Below are 14,562 nucleotides of genomic sequence, written 5' to 3'. Positions count from 1 at the left end.
TAAAAGGAGACTGTCGACAAATAAAAAAAGTTTACCGAACTACTTTACGCAAGTAGGTTTTATTTTTGCACGGACTTTTCAAACGCCCTCGTAATGCCTCAGATATTTTTACTCTATTCTCAATATCGATTGCGGTCGACATTCCAACTTCCCCATTTCGCTGACGCAAGTTGCAAACTTCTGTTGCTACTGGGCTCCGACCTTAGAGCGCGACTGGAGAGCCTATATTGAGGGGGATGGGGGAGGGGAGAGAGAGAGAGAGAGAGAGAGAGAGAGAGAGAGAGAAAGAAAGAGAGAGAGAGAGAGAGGTGGGCCATTGGTGAAGTGGCACGTGATTGGCTGATCGTTTGAAACGCCATTTTTTGTCCACGTGTATCTCTCGATTCGTATGTTCCAAGGCTTTCTGGAACTGGAATACTATTTTGAAGACTTTCGGAAAACTGTTTTACTCTATTAGTGTAGCACGTCTACAAACTTCATGTGTTCGAAAGAAATTCCTGGGCACTATTATCTACAAAGCATTTTGTCTGGCTGTCGTAACGTCACGTGCAGCTTTGTATCCGTCAAGATTGTATACCGTGCTGTCGGCAGTTCGATTCCCGCTGTCGTCAAATTATTATTTCTTTACTTTTGATTGAATTGCATTTGTCGAATTGAAATGTCAGTTAACAAACCCTGGATCGTAATCGCATGAAAAAACTTAATAACGGAAGTTTCGTTTTCGAAAGTCAGTTACTTCGAAATTTTTACCGTGCTTACATGCTTTAGCGGTAGTGTACATCGTTACAGAAGTATGTCTCTTGTCAGGATATTAACTTCAACAATGAATATCCAAGCAGGAAACGGTAAAATCACTTGAGAGCGTCTAAAATAATATAATTGAAACTTTTTTTTCAGAACGCTATAATAAATGGCTAATATTCTGCATCACGCCAAACTTTAATTTGCCCCGCATTCAATTTGAAGGAGTCGTATACTAAATAAAAAGGTAGAATTTCTGCTATAATGCGAGTATTAAATCCATATCTCGTGATAGTCAACAGCCGATAGTACTTCCTGCACGAAATCTGGCAAAAAAAAGTTGTGATCGTCAGTGCATGTTATCCACTGTCTAACGAGCAGTGGCCACTTGCCTCTATGTATATAGGCTCTCGAGCGTGGGACGTTGTCGTATGTAACGTAACAGTGCGTGAGAAACAGCTTGCTGTAGTATAGTTTCTAACCGCAGAAAACGTGCCTCCAATTGAAATCCATAGAGAAATGAAAGCTGCATACGGTCTATTGTTAGTTTTCATAATGAAGGAAACGCTGAAGCTAACCTCATCGTGTGAGGCAGAGCTCAGAGGGGACGAATGCGTACAGGAACCAACGGGATCTGCTGGAATCGGGTTGATGAACTCATCAGACAAAATCGTCGGACAACAGACACCTCTCAAGGTAAGTACGGCATATCACGAGAACGTGTACAGGCCATCACTGCAGAACTATGGTACAGAAAATTGGGTGCCTCTAACACTCACTCCTGACATGCAACACACATCTGTCAACAATTTCTTTTGCGTTTTGAGCGTGTGAGTGATGGGTTTCTTAACAGCACTGTGACAGGTGACGAATGCTGGTGCACCATTCTGACGCTGAAAACAAGAGAGCAGCAATGGAGTTCCACCACAAAGCATCACTGACTCCAAAATTTCCAGACCATGCCACCAGCAGGCGAAGTCGTACACTGTTCTGGGATGTACAAGGTGTGGTGCATTTGGAATTCATGCCTAAATGCACCACCATGAATTCTGCAAAGTACTGCGAGGACCTCAGGAAACTGAAAGCACGAAGTCGAAGAGTTCGTTCACACATGGAGCACCCTATGTTTCGCAAGACAATGCCACATCATACACGAGCGCCGCGACGTCTGAAACAATGCGACGCCTTGGGTTCACTGTCATCGATCATCCTCCATGTAGTTCCGATTTGGCCCCATCTGATGATCGTCTGTTTCCAAAACTCAAAGAACATCTTAGAGGACCTCGCTCTTATAGTGATGAAGCGATAACATAGAGGTGAAGTTGTGGCTCCGTCGACAAACATTCTACAGTGACGGTGTCAACAAAATGGTCTCTCGTTGGGAGAAATGTGTCCGTTGTCAGGGTGACTATGTTGAAACATACAATAGACTTGAAGAATAAAGTTGTAGAATGTTAATAAAATTTGTATTATTTAAAAGCTTTATAAGTTTTCACGCAAAAAAATTCTGAAGGTACTACTTTTCGTTACACCCTCGTATGCTAATAACGGTAAGTGAAAAATCACATAAGGAACAGTGACGCGCACAATTTCCTTCAGTGTGTTATCATTTACACGTATCAACCGAGGTGCTAAAGCATATATTATAAAAATTCAACGCTGTCCATTTTTAACTGCATTCGAAAGCCCTTGGCGAGTTCAGTACAGTATACAACGCATGTTAACGTTGAAAAGTTTTGCAAAATATCGGAGATGCTAAAATTGAAAGAAGGGAAGGCGGCTGGTATCGGATATTTCGTTGTAAACATCGCCAAGTGGGGTACTGATGCCAGGCTCAGTCAGTTTTTTTATCGATTCACAAAAGTATGGGAAGCCATCCGGAGGATTTCTGAGAAACACAGTCTCTTACACATAGCAGTTGTGCTGAAACAGAGAGGTCTCCAAATGACGCCCAGAGACATTGCACCGACACTGGGCGAACATTTTGCCAGGATCCGACATTACGCCGGGGGCATGTCGGACTTCAGATCCAACTGCTCTGAGGTCTACAATTCTTTTCTCCATGTGATAGCTTTTACTATCGGTACACGGTAGTTAAGTTGGCTCTTGTTCCATGATTAGTGGTGCTGCTATTTGTGGGACGACTGCTGATGTTCTTCTCATTGTATATAACCGTTTGCTAGTTGCACTTGCAGAGTCCAGCCAGAATCCTCAGGTACTCACACTCATCTTTACAGTGATCTACATTGCTAGTTTTCGTTTTTATGCTAATATCGCTTTATAAGTTTGAAGACTTCATGTTTTGTGTAGAGGACCAGCAAAAAATGATTCCATACCAAAATATGGAGTCCATAGAGGAATAGTTTGTAACAATAAGGCATTGTTGTTACACACTAATGAGACGCTAAGTGAATAGATTGTCATAGCTTTTCTTTCCTTATTTGTTTAGGTGTTTATGCCACTTCATGTGGTAGTCAACATAATTCCTGAAAATCTTATGAAATGGCTCTAAGCGCTATGGGACTTAACATCTGAGGTCATCGGTCCCCTAAACTTAAAACTACTTAAACTTATCTAACCTAAGGACATCACACACATCCATGCACGAGGCAGGATTCGAACCTACGACCGTAGCGGTCGCTCAGTTCCAGACTGTGGCGCCTAGAACCGCATGGCCACACCGGCCGGCAATCACGATGTACCCTGTCGCAATCCGATGGAGGGGTTTGAGTTTAGCGAATTTCTGGACGGTGAAGGACTTGAATTCGGCGAACGCTTGGAGACCGTTACGTGCCATCGTGTGTGCTGTCAACAGTTAAGAACGGAGTTATGATTGGTCCCCTTACTGCGTTTAAGAAAACATCGAATGCGGGAGGATATGAATGTTTTGCAGCAGTATGAACTGCGTGCAGCAGAGGAACAGTTCGGAGACGATGATTATCAGCATGACCATACACCTGTCGTAAAGCAGCATAGGTGAGGAAATGCTTTGTCGATAGCAAAATTCCTTAAATCGACTGGCCTGCTCAGAACGTCGACCTGATCCCGACGGAACTCCTTTAGGTTGATTAGAACGTCGATTTTGCTCCAGGCACCGGCATCCGACATCACTTACCTTTTCTGATTTCGGCTGTTAAGGAAAAATGGGCTGCCATTCACCAGCAGACATCGACATCTCCCTGAAAGTGTCTCCAGCACAGTTAAAGTCGCCATGAAGACGAAGGATGGACACACCCCATATTAATGTACACTAATAGCTTTTCCTATTAGGTAATGTTAATAGAAATTATTGGGTTCAAATAATTTACGGGTTTGCTGCCGGGTGACGTCGTCGACCACGGCCGATATTTCGGCAGGAGCTCACCCTGCCATTCTCAGGGCACACCTGCAAGAAAGAAGCAGTGTGCAGGGGAATTTAATATTTCGGTTCACAGACGAGAAACAAGGAAGATACCACACACAGAACAAGTGACCGCAAAGTCAACACACAACAAAGGTAACCAACATCAGAAATATCGATATGTAACTATTAATCAACAGGTGAGGTAGCCCTAATTCTGTCCCTCTGTTTTATCGATGAGAGACAGAGCCGGATTCCAACCACCATTTAGGCAAAATTCACCATCTCTGTTTATAAGGTTGCTTGATAGTTTGATTTCAACAGTTTCCTTAATGACACTATCCCAATAGCTGGGCGTGCAAGCCAGAATCTCGGTGTTGTATTCCATAGGATGACCGGTGTCAAGGCAATGTTCTGCACTAGCGGATTTGCTCGGCTGTTGTAAGCGTGTGTGACGCTTATGTTCAGTATCCTGATTGTCTGACCAATATATGACATGCCACAACTGCAAGGAATACGATAGACCCCAGCTTTACGCAAACCAAGATCATCTTTTACGCACGCCAACAGGGCCTTAATCTTAGGTGGTCGAAAATCACATTTCACATCATATTTCCGCAAAATACGGCCAATCCTGTTAGAAATACTTCCTGCGTAAAGCAAAAAGGCCGTAGACTTAGGTGCCACCTCGTTGCTATCGTCACTCACCCGTTGCACAGAAGGCACGTTTGATCTGCCTCTCACTATAACCATTCTGACGAAAGGTGACTTCGAGATGTGACAGCTCAGCTGCCAAACTGTCAGGGTCTGAGATAACGTGGGCCCTGTGAACCAAGGTACGAAGTACTCCTTCACGCCGAGCTGGATGGTGACATTATCCGCTCGCAGATACAAATCAGTGTGAGTAGGCTTCCTATAAACAGTGTGTCCCAACCTACCATCAGTCTTCCTTCTGACCAACACATCAAGGAAAGGAAGGCATCCATTCTTTTCCACCTCCATAGTGAACTGAATATTCGGGTGGATTGAATTCAGGTGTTCCAAAAACCGGTTTAAATTCTCACTGCCACGGGGCCAAACAACAGAAGTATCGTCCACATATCTGAAAAAAACCTGTTTTATTTATCCATGTGTCAATGTTGTTCCTCTGTAATCACTTCGCAGCAGAAAGCAAAATAGGAGGGCTGAAAAAGCATGATCAGCCTTTGCTGTTCAGATTTCGTCGAATGGTTTTGAACGGCCTCTAGTGGTTCCCAGCCCTTACATGAGAACAGAAATTGCGGTCACGCTGCACTCCAAAGAGGTACGCGCTGTACGCAGCAAGTGCAGCAGAAGAGGGAATTAAAATGGCAACGAAAGTACACGTATTGGCCTTTGCAGATGACATAGCACTAATCGCGGAAAATACGGTTGACCTTAAAATACTGGCAATAAGACTTTGAAAAAACAAAGGAAGTTGGATTAGAAGTAAATTATAAGAAAAAAAAGTTCACGAGGGTAGAAAGAAATTACAGAAAAAAACGGGAAACTCTGCAGAACGATCACCACATGTTTGAAGTAGATGAGTTTAAATATGTGGGTTAGTAGTAAACAACAAAAACGGCGAGAAGCATGAAATAGACGCGACGATCAAAGGGGCATCCAGAGCATCATACTCAATCAACAGTGTCATCTAAAATTTTTTCAAGAGGAACCAAAGTAAGAATATATAAAACCATAATCAGATCATATTACTATATGGGGCAGAAATATGGAGAGTAGATAAATACACGCAGAGAAAGATACAAGTTTTTGAAAATAAAACCTTGCGAAAGATATTCGGGCCATTTTGAATGGACCGGCCACGAATACACGTATATAGAAGCGAGCAGGGATCTTTACCGAGAGAAGTCTCAGAGAATAAACCGGAAGGCAGGCAAAAATGAGATGGAGAGACCAGGTTGCCAAGGATCTCCAGGTACTGGGAGCAAAGAAAGAAGGTTCCGAAGACAATACTGTGGAACAGGCTACTCTAAGAGGTCAAAAACCGACTGTGGTTTGTGGGGTCAGGAGAGTAAGAGTAAGTCTGAATTTTCCGTCCTTCTGTTGTTATTCATCTAGGAACTACCTTGATATTTGTCATATATTACGTCATCTCGATTGTATCTGTAGGCCTGCTTCTGTCATTGTCTCTTCAGATGCGTGATTTCTTTAACCGCATCGTCTACTGGTTTCCACAATATCGTCTGAGAATGCAAAGGGGAAAGTCCGTCTCCCTTTCTCACTCCGGTTTAAATCCTAAAGGCCTCTGAAAGCTTTGCTGTGAATTTGTCCCTCCTATTTATTCTTTATGTTTACGTATTTATTTCTGGCGACGAACAAGTTTCTCCCAACGAGAGCCTAGTTTGATACCATCAGTGTAGAACGTTAGGTTTCATCAACGGAGCCACAACCTGACGTCTTCTTGCACGCCTCATCACTATCAAAGTGAAGTCCTCGAAGGTGTTCTTTAAATATTGGAAACAAATGAAAACCGGATGGGGCCAAGTCGGGACTGTACGGAAGATGACGAGTGACAGTGAACACAAGACATCGGATTGTTGCAGAGGTCGCAGCGCTCGTGTGTGGTCTGGCATTGTCATACTGAAGGAGGAGGTGCTCCATGTCTGGACGAACTTTTAGAAATCGAAACTCTATTACAACACGCTGTTTTTCACGCACCGACGTAGTTACGTCGCACACCGTCAACTTACACGCTGCAATGCGGTGCCCTCTAGCGGCAGATACCTCAACCGATATTGTGAACAGAATTAAAAATTCGGAGGCATATTTCAGCACGCCTTCGTACACCATGGAGAGCGTTCTAAAGCGAGCAACGCGTTCTTTTAAGGGAGTGGCTAATATTTTGTCCGACGAGCTTGTAGAGACAGACGTCGCTTTCACAGGTACAACACGATGCTGCGCGTTCAGAAGAAGGTTGTGCTGCCGGTGCGCGAGACGGGACGCGCCCAAGGAGCGCCGGTTCCAGGGCACGTTGCCGTCTTCTCTTCGTACCCGGGAGTCATCGGCTCCGTCGACGACTTCTACGTTCTGTCCTCCGGGCTCGTCGCGGTGGAGACCACAATAGGAAACAACAACGCGTCGCTCTGGAGCTACGTGCGGCCGCATGGACAGGTAAGCCGCACACGACTACTTGAACTCCACCACTTGCGGGAGACGCGTGTAGCAATGAAAGTGGAGCCACCTGAGGTATTAGGCTGCGGCACCGATATCGGTAGGTTCTGCCGGCGACAGACGACGGCAGTCTTCTCAAACCAGTACGCCACTACGTGCGCGGTCACAATGTAGCCGATGTCATCGTCCGAACGCAGAGACTTCGGACGACAGTAGGTGAAATTCAAATCAGTTTCTTTTCTTCGAATATATCGACCGATACGAAACGAAACATGGCCTTTGAGAAACTGGTAAGTTCAGTCCGGATATAGTTCGGAATCTGGACTGAAATCACAGGTTTAATGGCAAGCAAAGTAGGCAAAATATTTATCGGAAATTTTAGATGTAAATTACACTATTGGCCATTAAAATTGCTACACCACGAAGATGACGTGCTATAGAAGCAAAATTTAACCGACAGGAACAAGATGCTGAGATATGCAAATGATTAGCTTTTCAGAGCATTCACACAAGGTTGGCGCCGGTGGCGACACCTACAACGTGCTGACATGAGGAAAGTTTCCAACCGATTTCTCCCACACAAACAGCACTTGACCGGCGTTGCCTGCTGAAACGTTGTTGTGATGCCTCGTGTAAGGAGGAGAAATGCGTACCATCACGTTTCCGACTTTGATTAAGGTCGGATTGTAGCCTATAGCGATTGCGGTTTATCTTATCGCGACCTTAACTGCTCGCGTTGGTCCAGATCTAATGACTGTTATGGAATCGGTGGGTTCAGGAAGGTAATACGGAACGCCGTGCTGGATCCGAACGGCCTCGCATCACTAGCAGTCGAGATGACAGACATTTTATCCGCATGGCTGTAACGGATCGTTCAGCCACGTCTCGATCCCTGAATCAACAGATGGGGACGTTTGCAAGACAACAACCATCTGCACGAGCAGTTCGACGACGTTTGCAGCAGCATAGACTATCAGCTCGGAGACCATGGCTGCGGTTACCCTTGACGCTGTATCACAGACAGGAGCGCTTGCGATGGCGTACTCGACGACGAACCTGGATGCACGAATGGCAAAGCGTCATTTTTTCGGTTGAATCCAAGTTCTGTTTACAGCATCATGATGGTCGCATCCGTGTTTGGTGTTATCGCGGTGAAAGCACATTGGAAGCGTGTATTCGTCATCGTCATACTGGCGTATCACCCGGCGTGATGGTATGGGGTGCCATTGGTTACACGTCTCGGTCACCTCTTGTTCGCACTGGTGGCACTTTGAACAGTGGACGTTACATTTCAGATGTGTTACGACCCGTGGCTCTACCCTTCATTTGATCCCTCCGATACCCTACATTTCAGCAGGATAATGCACGACCGCATGTTGCAGGTCCTATACGAGCCTTTCTGGATACAGAAAACGTTAGACTGCAGCCGTGGCCAGCACATTCTCCGGATCTGTCAGCAACTGAATGGTCAATGGTGGCCGAGCAACTGGCTCGCCACAATACGGCAGTCACTACTCTTGATGAAGTGTGGTATCGTGTTGAAGCTGCATGGGCAGCTGTACCTGTACACACCATCCAAGCTCTGTTCGACTCAATGCCCAGGCGTATCAAGGCTCTTATTACGGCCAGAGGTTGTTGTTATGGATACTGATATCTCAGGAACTATTCACCCAAATTGCGTGAAAATGTAATCACATGTCAGTTCTAGTATAATATATTTGTCCAATGAATACCCGTTTATCATCTGCATTTCTTCTTGATGTAGCAATTTTAGTGGCCAGTAGTGTAGTAGTATGTGGCATCCTGAGGATGAAAACATTATAATCGGGATATAGTTCGGGATCTGGACTGAAATCACAGGTTTAATGGTAGGCAAAGTAGGTGTAAATATTTATTGGAAATTTTAGATGTAAATTATAACCTCAAAAAAATAATTTGTTCAAATGTGAAGGATGTATCTTATGCTTAAAGTCACTGCGGCGTTTCTTTTTTGGTTTGTACTAGGACGACATTAGTTGTCTCTAAATTATTACTATATTTTCGAGTTGAACCTCTGTGGATTGCGTGGTAACAACCAATTACATTTTAGTGTCTAGGTCTTGTTCTTGTTCCAGCTTTTACTTCCTGCCAGTATGTTCTGGGCCCACCAAGAAGTGCCTGTTTATGCTCTTCGGACGACCTCTCTGTCTTTTGGACGTTGATGCCATTTTAAAACCGTGGTAGTTGTTACCAATCTTCTAAATTTGTTCCTGTCAGGCATTTCCCTCTGAGATACAAATCTGCCTAAGATCTTTTTCACATCAGGTTACTCTCCAGTCAGAGGCTGTTGCACGCAGCGACCGTTATTTTTATTTGTAAATAACAGATTTCAGCTATCAGTCGTCATTTGGAATTTTTATTGGCAGATTTAGATTTCAGCTAGCAACTAGCCATTCTCAATGCATTATCCTTCTTGTACACAGTTCATTGAATGAACTGTGTACAAAGCCAGACCAACAGGCATTACATGCATTGACCAAAGAAGGATAGTGCGTTGAGAATGGCTAGTTGCTAGCTGAAATCTAGATCTGCCAATAAAAATTCCAAATGAAAACTGATAGCTGAAATCTATTATTTACAAATCTTTTTAACATTCTTCGATCCATCTGGGCCTTGTTTTCTTAGAAAGGATGAAACTCCATATTCTTTTTGTTAGTCGGTAACCGTCCATCCTCATGAGATGACCGTAAAATAACAATCGTCTCTTCTTAACGGACGCTGTGATACGTTCTGTCATGCTGTAAAAGTCCTCATTTGCTCTCATTCACCATTGTCCATCAACACATCTATTACATAGGATTTTCCTTAACATTCTAGGTTCTCCCTTTTCCAACCGCTCAACTTGACTTTGTCTATTCATGGTCATATGAGCCCTCATGTTTTACAACTGTATTATGATGACGGAACTTGGCCCCTATACTCACAAATATTTTGTTAAAGGTATTCTTTGTCAGTTGGTATGCCTAGTCTAACTTCCTCGTCCTGACATTGATTGCTTCTTCTTCTAATCCATTCTCCTGGATGACTTCACAGACATACCTGGAATTCTTAACTCGTCCGATTTCCTCCAGATTGGTGACCATCCATTCAGGTCCATCACAAATATTCGTCATACATTTTGTCTTCTGGATAGAGATTTGGAGTACAAGTTTTTCACCAATTTCTGACAGCCTATTGATGTTATTGACAGCTGACGCCATGTTGTTAGCAAAAATGGCCACGTAATGCGCAAATGCCAAGCAGCCAATGTACACCCCTATGTTCTTCGGACCGAGTCTGAACCGCTCATCATTTGTTTCTTCTTGGGCTAACAACTTTATCCACTCTTGAATGACCTTTTCCAAGACGTAGTTGAAAAGGGGTGGGAATAGTGCATCTCCTTGTCTTACGCCCCTTCTGATTGTAAATTGTTCTGAAATATCACCCACAAATATTATTTTTGACACTGTGTTAGAGTTTTTGTATCATCCACTCCAAAGTCTTCCAAAATATTTATCAATGCCTCTCGGTCGATGGAGTCATATGCCTCCTGAAAATTAACAAACAGGACCATGTAATTATTTACTCCTTCAGGTTAAAGATCTGTTCGGGGCAAGAACAGCCCTTTCAGAAACCAGCTTGATGGTCCCCAATCAGTTGGACAAGGTGACCTTCTATTCTGTTCTGTGTTGCTTTGGAGAGAATCTTATATGGAACAGATACTAATGAGATGCCCCTATAGTTATTGACATTCTTTTTATCGCCTTTGCTTAGAGGATGGATTAAAGTTGACTGCCATTCAAATGGTTCAAATGGCTCTGAGCACTATGGGACTTAACATCTTAGGTCATCAGTCCCCTAGAATTTAGAACTACTTAAACCTAACTAACCTAAGGACATCACACAACACCCAGCCATCACGAGGCAGAGAAAATCCCTGACCCCGCCGGGAATCGAACCCGGGAACCCGGGCGTGGGAAGCGAGAACGCTACCACACGACCACGAGATGCGGGCTGACTGCCATTCAGTTGGTATCATCCCATTTCTCCATATCTCAGAAAGTTGGACTAATACATCTAGAGTTTCATTATTTGCCAGCTTCAGTAGTTCAGCCACTATTGAATCCTCTCCAGCTGCCTTATTGTTATTATTAAGGTTGCTGTTGATCTCTTTGATCTCCTCTTTACCAGGTGAAGATGAGTTGGGTAGTTTGTGGACTGGGGCACGTACAGGGAATCTTTCTTACGGTGCAGCACAGTTAAGTAGGTTTTCAAAATAACGAGACGTCATCTTGCAGTTTTCTTTCTTGGTCAGACTAGAGGGCTTGGTATCCTTTCAAATTCGACTTGGACGTCTGATAGAAGTTTCTGGCATTGTTTTTCAGGAAATCCTGATCGATCTGCTCTGACTGCTCTTTATCGTACAATCGCTTAGCCCTTTGTAAAGTTCTGGTTGCATATTTTCGAACTTCACGGAATACATCAAAATCTGCTGGTCTCCTGGTCGAGTTCCACTTTTTCCAGGCATTTATTCTCTGAGCCACCTCCTCATCACAAACCTCATTGCTCAATCTATGCCTTCTCTTTTTAGTTGTCAGAATTGCAGTATTAGCTGTTTGTTCGATCTTGGAGGCGATGTTCCTCCATTTATAAGATTCAAATGTCAGTTGCTGGTGGTATTGTTCCAATAAGTTTTGACGGATTTTGAGCTTCGCAACGTCATATTTATGAATTCTATTTCCGTGTTTCACGGCCTTATTGAGAGGGATGAAATTCATTTTGATCTTGGAGAGGTAATGATCAGTCAGACTGGGCACTGCGAGATAACATCCCAAAGATGTTCTGGTTCACACGTGGTTCCTCTTCGTCGAAACGTCTTGGCTCAAACTCGTCTAGGGGCTGAACCACACGTGTAGCAGTACACGCCCCACATTAAACACTTGTGACCTTCTGGTTAAATTGCCTGGCTGATAGCAAGTTTGCGAAATACAAAGTTAATATAACACATAATAAACAGTAATAATAATATCGGGGATTAAATTAACGACCCATAAATAATGTACGCCATACAGTTGCGATTTGGTTAGAATAATGTTTATTCAGAAAGCAAACTAATAGCGAAGGTGGTCGTATTTAGAATTACTATTACACTCGAGCGCATATCCATTTGACACAGTTCTATCGTTCACAATATCATCGCGAAATAAGTTATCTACGCGGAAAGTTAAAGAGTTCACACCAGGCGCGCGGCTGCTCATCGCTCAGAGGCTAAGTCCCGCGAAATTTTCTGAGTAGTTGGACTTTATAGCTGCCTAAAGACCGACCGTCAGCTTTCGCGCCTGCAACCGAACTGTACCCTTTGTTGTCAAACCAGACTGTCCGCTTTCGCGTCTGCCCCAGCACTCTCTGCCCGTCCCAGCTGCGTTTCCCGCTGCCGAACACCTTATTCTGCAGTATTTTACGTTTTAAAATATTTAACTAATCAAAGTTTGACCACTTTCACGTTCTAAATAAAGTAACAATAATATCCATTGTTAAATTCCTTTACACAAAACCAATACAATTTCCTTCTTAGCTTTGAATGCCACGGCCAGTTGCCTTGCACCAATGTGCTTTCTGATAAATAAATAAAGAACAAAAGTAACTATTATGCAATAAACTTTACAATAAATATTCTATTACCTAAAGATTCAGTAAGATGTCATGCTGTCATCGTTCAGTGTGTTTCGTGTGGAGGAAATGATCTGATGCTTAACTGAAAATACTGATAATTTAAATTTACTATGTCTTTTAAACTAATGAAGCTACAGAGTTGATATTTACAACAGTTGTCATCTTAATGATGCGCTTCTATATGGAATGTCGATCGTTAAGATTGACTAAAGCGTTCATATTTTAGCATTCGGCTCTTTATTACAAAACTTGTGACTTTCACTTTAACAGTAAATCCTAAACTATTATAGATTGATCAATATTAAAGTTTTTTTTTGGATCACCATGAAATTTTATGGAGGATGATAGATTAAAAATTATTGTTGCTCGATTCCCTGCACTACTACAGAATTAAATAGTTTTTATAAATGTTTCCCTTTATGGTCGATCTTAGGTCTGCCACATTTAATACTGCTACGTCTCACTGACCACTAAAGCGTTCTACTGGGTTTCCCTGTGACCTAGGTTCTCGTCTGTCTCTCACGCACACTATGGCTTAGGCCTCAATAGACTATAGACACCAGTGAGTTTCCCCATCTCGTGATGAATCTGCGCCCTTTGTGGCACGCGGTCCTGGACGACAGGGTTCGTTTCTCAATTCCTGTAGGCTGACTCTTTCGGCCATGTGCTTAAATGAGAGCGAAATGCCTGTTAACTCACAGCACCTCTCTGTACTTCAACATTCATTATTTCCTTAATTGCTCTCCTAGAGATTGGTATATGATAAATCTGTTTATCGCCACACACATTGCCTGGTGATCGCCAAGGCTTCTGTTTACTTGGCTTGTTTATTGCAAAAAGGTTGATACTATCTGAAGATTGAAGGATCGACACAGATTGTCTAGTCTATCATCTCTGTTAGTCATCTTGTGTGCAGCATACTTTTAAATTGTTGATCTGAATTGCGGTTCTATTCCCAGCTGAGCGTTAAAGTCACCTAGTAGGATCTTTATGTTCTTAGATGGTATTTTCTGTAACTGTTCTTCAAGAAGGTGCCAGAACTGTTAAACTCGAGATTACGTCTGTTGTCTTCATTGGTGCACGCGCATTGATCAATGTGTATCGTTTGTTACCATAACTGAGAGTGAGGACAGAAAGTCTCTCAAAAAGGCTGAAGAACTCTACGATTGAACTGACAACTTTCTTACGAACAACGAAAGCTGTGCCAAGTACAGGCATGTTCTTACCTATTTTGACTGCCCTTTTGCCTTTGTAAATCCTGTAACCTTCAATGTCCATTATTATTCCTGCTTACTCACCTTTTGATGCCAGTTGTGTGGTAATTCTGTTTCTGTGCGATGAGGTCTTCTGGAAATGTGTGTGTGTGTGTGTGTGTGTGTGTGTGTGTGTGTGTGTGTGTGTGTGTGTGTTGCCACTTGAGTGTTTTAGGTGTTAAGAGTTTCTTATACAAAATAAAATTTGTCTTTGACACACGTGCTGAATGACAGGTCATTGAAGGATAATCGATGTATGTCTGCTCGAACTTCAAATAAATTCGGCAAAACGGTTTTACTTTTCAGTGGCACGAATCATCTCAAGTTTGTAAAGCCGAAAACCAGTACTTGAAACACTTTCGGATAAAGGAGGCTAATTCTGAG

The 14,562-nt window shown here is 43.1% G+C and overlaps 1 protein-coding gene across 1 annotated transcript in view; it reads left to right on the top strand.

Annotated features, from left to right (window-relative positions):
- Window positions 1-14,562, top strand: part of LOC126336798 (putative phospholipase B-like 2) — a 147,529-nt gene that overhangs the window by 82,037 nt on the left and 50,930 nt on the right. The window contains exon 5 of the mRNA XM_050000835.1: window positions 7,006-7,234. Coding sequence (XP_049856792.1) covers window positions 7,006-7,234 — 229 coding nt within the window. The remainder of the gene's footprint in view (window positions 1-7,005; window positions 7,235-14,562) is intronic.

The sequence above is a fragment of the Schistocerca gregaria genome, chromosome 1 (assembly GCF_023897955.1).
Source record: "Schistocerca gregaria isolate iqSchGreg1 chromosome 1, iqSchGreg1.2, whole genome shotgun sequence".
Classification (NCBI taxonomy): Eukaryota; Metazoa; Arthropoda; class Insecta; order Orthoptera; family Acrididae; genus Schistocerca; species Schistocerca gregaria.
This window is presented reverse-complemented; position numbering and strand designations above follow the sequence as displayed.